Source organism: Aptenodytes forsteri, unplaced genomic scaffold (genome assembly GCF_000699145.1).
Source record: "Aptenodytes forsteri isolate BGI_AS27 unplaced genomic scaffold, ASM69914v1 Scaffold511, whole genome shotgun sequence".
Taxonomy (NCBI): Eukaryota; Metazoa; Chordata; class Aves; order Sphenisciformes; family Spheniscidae; genus Aptenodytes; species Aptenodytes forsteri.
In genome coordinates, this window is record NW_008794707.1 from 190,155 (window position 1) to 197,194 (window position 7,040).

Here is a 7,040-nt window from a genome sequence, read left to right on the forward strand (position 1 = left end):
ATTTGACCATCCTTTCCCCCCCCACCCTCCCCCAACATACATTCTGGTGTTGAAGAATAGGAACTGAGAAGTACTGTTACACCGCTTCTTCTAGGAGTGGACTTAGTTTAGATAGAGATAATGTGTCCCTCCTATACTCTTTTGAGGAATACTTTTACTATGAAGTCAACTTCGTAATTCCTAATTTCATTAAGGTCATTAAATACTAATCTTGGATTTATTGGAAATAGTACCTTCACAGTTGTTTTTTTTTTTTCCCCTGAGCTGTTTCAGCTTTATGGTAAACTCAAACATCATTGAAACTACCAGTAAACATCTCAATTTTAATTGAGTCCGCACACACACACAAAAAAATAATCTGCTGCATTTTAGGAGAACCTCATCTGAACGACAGTGAGTGTACCTGCAGCATATTCTATTTGTAGCTTCCTTTGCTGGGAGTCATGCTTGAGACATGAGTGGAAAACAACACATGGGTATAGTAGGATGTCCATTTCCATGCTTTTTAAGTCAATATCCTGTGATTTATTTTTGGGGAGAAATGACACTGCTTTGTAGCTTTGCATGCTGGGCATCTGTAAGGTGGTATCAGTGACTCCTGAGGGAATTTGTAGGCTTTTGTTAATTTTTTTCCAGCAGCACCAAAAAACATTCTGGCTGCCCTGCCATTTTCAGTTCCTGGAGCATACATTCATGCTTTTTGACAAAATAAGTTTAAATAAAATAAAATAAAATAAATGCAAGCTAATCATGTACATCTATTCTTAGACCCTCATAGTGATTTTTTTTTTTCTGTCTTGCTCATGGCAGTCCTGATGACAGATGTGACCTGTTCTTTTGCCTTCATTTACAGACAGCAGTCTGTGATGCACTAATTAATTTGGTGAATGCCTGTATGTAGCTATGTGTCTTAAAGGATTTTCCTTTTTCTTGATAATTGATTGCACCATTGTTCTTAACAGCTGTCTTTTTTTACTCTCACTCTTCTAGCAAATGCCAGATGTGAACGTAACCTGGGATGGAGAAGTCTGCAGGCAGCTGCAGTCCATTGACATTTCTATTGCTGTGGCAACAGACCGAGGTCTCATTACACCAATCATAAAAGATGTCGCTGCCAAGGGAATAAAGGAAATTGCTGCCTCTGCAAAGGTAGGTCTTAAATGTATGGTAGGCTGACGAATATAGTAGCTATATAGTTTTTTGTAGCAGAAAATGTAGCATGACCCAGATACACATCAGTAATAACAAAGGCAGTTTCAAAATGGATCTAAAGTAGTTTCAGCATTCCTTAGACTTCAAAATTATTATTAATTTTGCAACTCTGTTAATTTTTAACAATAACTTAGCCATCGTGTTATTTAGTTGAATGCTGGCTAGACTGTTTGAAAAATAAACCTGTACAGATTTCTGTGATTTAATATAATTGTATTTCTTTAATCCTCATGAGAAAGCTAGATAATGTTAATATCTTTCTAGTATTTCCAGTCTTCGGGTTTGAGATTTTGTTTGTTTGGGAGGGTTTTTTTCCCCCCTTTGCCAGAAATTTGCTTGTAGCTGCTTGTGTTACTCTCTGTGCAGTTACATCATGGCGCTCATTTCTGTCTGCATTTTTTCAATATGTGGTTCAGTTGAGAATGTCACCTGAAAGGTAACATTAAACTCCTCAGACTAATGAGCAGTATTTTGCATAGACCAGGTGCCCAGTTAGCGACTTGAATCTGTGGCAGTTGTTGCCAGTCACAGAAGAAGTATTTTGTGGCAGGCAAAAATACAATGAATGATGAAATGTCCCAACACAAGCCTTTTTTTGTTATTTAATGAGTGCTAATCAAAGGCCTACGGTATCTGAGAAATGCAATAAAAGTAGCTGCTAGGGCATAAAACTGTCCCGAAACTAGACACAAGTTGCACTTTGTAAAGTTTTGTGTTTTACTGAAAGCTACAGAAGTCATAATTGTTGGTGGAGGGGAACAACCAACAAAGCTGTAGCAGAAAAAGGTGTAGGTGTCATGCCACAAAACATTCATAACTGGATATTTTTAAGATTTTTCCAGTCCATATTGCTTACTTCATGTTGAATGTGTTGCAAAAGCAAATCCTTTCACTAATATAATAGCCAGCCAAGGAGGGAGGTCAGCTGAGATTGTTATATTATTCTGTGATTAGTGATAGAATGACAAGAAGAAAACCATTATGAGGAGTGTAAGTTGTACTTTCATTATCATCCCCAATATCTGTGATACTGTGATGCAGTATTACAAACCTCTCTTACCATAAATTAGTGTCCTGCAGTTCCCATGATGGGAATGTACACTTACATTATGCTTAATAGCGCTATGATAAAGTTAAGCATTCCCCTTTCATTTTAAATGGAATGTGTGTAACATAGGTCACACTACCCAATATGAAAGTCATAGGGTCACATAGATTGCAGGTGTCCACACCAACAAAATTTTGCTTTTCAACTTCTTCACTGAATTATTGAAATGAATATGTACCTGACCTGCACACGTGGGAGGCACAAACTGAAACTTCAGCTGCTTCTCTACCGGTCTCCCTGTAGTTTGGCAGGCACTTTTTTTGTGTAGATTGCTTATATGTCCCCTTCTGCTGCAAGTTAATTTTAACTTCTTTCCAGGTCATGTGCATCCTAGCACCGTATTTTCATCATTCAAATAATGCAATTGCACATACGCATTACGCTCATATTGACCCTATTGTGTGAATGCTGTTCCCATGGCTATTGTCTTCTGGTTCACTAATTATTCAGAGATGAACAAAGGCCTAAAATAAAATTCACTGTATCCTTTTAACTTTTAAATTCACAAGGGTGTCAGTTTTGTAAAACTTGGTGTAAGCTTGAATTATTTAGTGGGCGATTCATTAGAATGAGATTCTCTTAAACTTCTTGGTGTTTATTTCTAAGCTGAAGTCATTGCAGTCATTAAACTACCGTGGCCTTTCAGAACCCTTGCCTGAAAGATGTTTAGCAATGTATACAGGGAAGACAGTTGTTTACCATGACCAACAGAGTTATATTACAACATGAAAGTGGATTAATCCATGTCAGAACTATAACTACTAACCAACTCATTATCTGTGCGGAAGTTTATCTTGTAATGACTCTACCTCCACCCGCATGCAAACAAAAAGAAGTCAATTCAATCATAGTTTCCACTTGCTGACTCTGGTCCTTAAAGGCAGGGGTGAGGTTTCATAGAAATTACGTCTTGGTAGATTGAATTGAGTGTTTGACAGGATATTTATTGAACGCATGTAGAAAATCCCTGGAAAGCAGAACAGACAATTCCTGGAAAGCAATCTAGAAATTAAAAACAAAAAAAAGGAAAAAAAGTCAATTCCTAGAAAGAACATGGAAAAAATCCTAGAAAACAGTGGTAGAATTCCTAAAAAGGGGGTGGAAAGTTCCTAGAAAAGAGAAGGGATTCATGGAATAATCTTCTTCAAGAAAGTTTCACAAATACGATGTATCACTTTTTTCATGTTGTGATAAAGTAGATTTTGTGTTGTTTTTTTTTTTTATTCACTTACACCAAAATTTCCCTTTCATAATTAAATGAATGGAAACTATCATTAGTTTTATTATTTTTTACCAGAAGAAGGAAAATATAAACAGACTGTGTTGCTTTTATCAGTCTTCCCAGAAGCAGATCTGAGTCTGTTTCCCTGACTGCTTTTGGAAACAGTTATTTTTGTCTTAAAATGTCATAATGCTGCAATTGTCACAACATGACATTTTCCATGCGCTTTTCCACCTGCGGAATAAATATGATACAAGCCAAAAACGCTAAATGTATTCTGTATGAATAGGATAGATCATCTGTCCTACATATATTCCCACTTCAGTCTCTGCTGTCAGTTGAACAGCTCCTCATTTTGAAAAGGTTGCTACTAATGGAGAAGTCATCCGACGCATTTCCAGTCACCACCTTTTCCATTGTGTATTCACAGGGTGTTAGGAACGGGTTGGTGGCTGAATAACTGGCTCTTGACCCACCAATGAGTGCCATTTCTCTTGAGGTCTACACAGTCCTTTCTTCCTTATGTGACAACTACTGTAAGAATTATTCATCCTGATTCCCACTGCTTCCATCTAAGGAGACCTCTGAGCTAGAAACATCCTAGGTGGGGATAAGGTTTTTTTTTCTCTGTGATCTTATCTTAGAACATAGTATGAACTTCTTGGGCTGTATTTTGAACAAAACGTTTGTGGACAGTTTCTTCTGTTATTTTTAGAAGTAGAAAAGTCTCACAAATGAAATGGAGGTCACAGGAAGGGTGGTCTTTAAGGTAGTTGAATGCTTAGTTGGAAGAAATACATTCTCTCAATCTGCTAGAAAGTTCTGAAGTGGTACATGGCAGTTTCTTTAAACAAACATGTTAAGAATACTGTGAATTTCTCATCAGTACTTCACTAGATATTTTTATCATCTAAAAACACTAGGGAGAATGGTGGTTCCATTGTGAAAACTGGGGCAAGGTTTGTAAGGTGAGAGAACAGCTTTTATTGAACAGCCAATATTGTTAGGAGAATGAAGTTTTGTGTCCTAGTCTTTTTGCCAAATCATTGCAGCTACAACAATGATGTTGCTGAGGTGCTACCCTAAATCCAAAAGCAGATGACTTTTTAATGGCATCGGTACTTATAATGTCTTACTGAAGTAAAAAGAATGTCTATTACAACACTTCAATTTCTTTCCTCTCTCCTTTTATTTTTCTCGTAGGCTCTAGCAAACAAAGCAAGAGATGGAAAACTGTTACCGGAAGAGTACCAGGGAGGATCTTTTAGGTAAAACTCTCTAGCAGCACTTAACACATGCAGTGTGGGTTCAGAACTGTTTTATCCCCAGGTATTCCACTGTGTGTTAATGCATTGCCTTGTAAAATCTTGCTCCATTTAGGATGAAACTCCATGTAATGATTCTGAGGGCCAGATGTAGGCCGAGTGTCCTGTATCAGGGGGAAACAATTATCTTGTTACAGGTTTATTTCATCTGAGCCTCATGTGAAATTCATGTTTTTCATACAGAGACTAATCTGACTTTTATTTTTGAACCTAATTCAGTTGCAGAAGAATTTTTTTTTTAAATTGCATTCTGTGGTTAGGAAAACCCATTGATTATAGTTTTAAAATAAATATTTTAAAAGGAGTTGTTTGGCAGAGGTATTGCAGCAGACAGTGATGTCCAGTTTGTCTTCACTCTTCAGAGGAATGTCTCTAGAGGGGCAAAAAAAAGTTACTGCAAAGTTGCAGTGTTAACTCTTATAGTTTACTTTTAACTGAAACATTAAAAACTGAGTAGATCAATTTTAAATAGTAGCATATATTTAGTAAATATTTTTTCTATAAAATATACTCTGCAAAAAGAGCTACTGAACTCACTGATGAGAAATAAATGGCACGTGTAAAACACTAGCATAAATATAGTGACACAGTTGCACAATTAATTTCTCAGCTTTTACACTCCCCAAGTTTCTGAAACTTTTAATGTACTGTATTTTATGACACAGTATGATCAAGCAACATTTTTTGTTATATAAACTTTAGCTTAGCTCACTTTTTGTCAATTTTTTAAAAGCTAATTCTGAATGCTTATGTTATTATCTGTTCCAGAAGATACAATTTTTTGATGAGAGTAATACTACAGACTTCTGCAGAAACATTGCTGTAATGTATATTAATGTGCCTGGCTTGCAACTGTCTGCAGTATGTGGCTCTTATGCTGGAGGAGTGGTCAAAAAGCCTTTCAGTAGAAAAAAATGTATGGAAATGCAGCAGTGGAGGCTTGGATGTCTTCATCAACACAAATGGCCCCTGAATGTGAATAACTGTGGGCATTTCACTGGTAACAGATGGCAGTAGTGAGAACAGCTGTGTGAGGTGTGATCATCCACTGACGATCTGCTCAGCTTGGTGGCAGAGCTACAAGAGGAAGTAGAAAGCTTAAGGAGCATCAGGGAGTCTGAGAAAAAGGCAGACTGGTGGACCCATGCTCTGCCCTCCCTGAGACAGAAAGAGGAACAGCCACCAGAAAAAAAACAAGATCAAGGGGATCCTGTATCCTCCCCCTGCCAGGCAGAAGGCAGTAGCTTAAAGGAAAGGAGTGAATGGAGGCAAGTCCATGCTTAGGGCAGCAGGCGAACACCCTCCTTGCCCACCTCGTCTTCCCAGGTGCCTCTGTACAACAGGTATGAGGCTCTGGATGTGGAAGGCCAGTCAATGGATGATGTGGATGATGGTCCAGCAACACCAGAGCTGTTGCCAAGATCAGAAAGGCCTACCCCCCGTATCATGACCACCTCCACAAGGAAGAAAAGATGGGTTATAGTTGTAGGCAACTCCCTTCTAAGAGGAACAGTGGGTCCAATATGCCAGACAGACCCTCCTTTTAGGGAAGTCTGCTGCCTCCCTGGGGCCTGGGTTAAGGACATCACTAGGAAACTTCCTAGCCTGGTACGGCCCTTGCACTATTACCCGTTACTGCTCTTCCATGTGGGTGGTGATGAAGCCGCAACCACGTCCAAGGGCAATCAAAAGAGACTTCAGGGCCTTGGGACAATTGGTAAGGGAATCTGGAGCACAGGTTATTTTTTCCTCTCTCCTTCCAGCTGCGGGCAGTGACATTGGGATTCACCTTTGTCAAAGGGGGAAGAGGGTCATCACTCACAAGCAAGCGGGGCTCATTGACAGAGCTTTAAACTAGACTTGAAGGGGGAGGATGTTAATATCAGGCTTGCCCATGACAAGCTGTGGGATGACATGCCAAGGTTAGAGGGATGGGGTGCTAGCGAGGGCCCTCAGCCTGTTGCTCTGAGACGTGCTGGCTACACTGGAGCACATTTGTCTTACGGAGATGAGCCAGGGGCTCCTGAGGTAATAGGAGCCAATAGGGAAACACCAGTGAAATACCTCAAAGGAATTAAGGGGTGTTCCTCTAAGAAGGTGGCACGGCCAACAGCCCAGCTGAAGTGTCTCTACACCAATGCACACAGCATGGGCAACAAACAGGAGGAGTTGG

At 39.3% G+C, this 7,040-nt stretch overlaps 1 protein-coding gene across 1 annotated transcript in view; it reads left to right on the forward strand.

Annotated features, from left to right (window-relative positions):
- PDHX (pyruvate dehydrogenase complex component X) overlaps positions 1-7,040 on the forward strand; it is a 57,488-nt gene that overhangs the window by 46,776 nt on the left and 3,672 nt on the right. The window contains exons 9-10 of the mRNA XM_009273661.2: positions 991-1,149; positions 4,746-4,810. Of these exons, the coding sequence (XP_009271936.1) occupies positions 991-1,149; positions 4,746-4,810 (224 nt within the window). The remainder of the gene's footprint in view (positions 1-990; positions 1,150-4,745; positions 4,811-7,040) is intronic.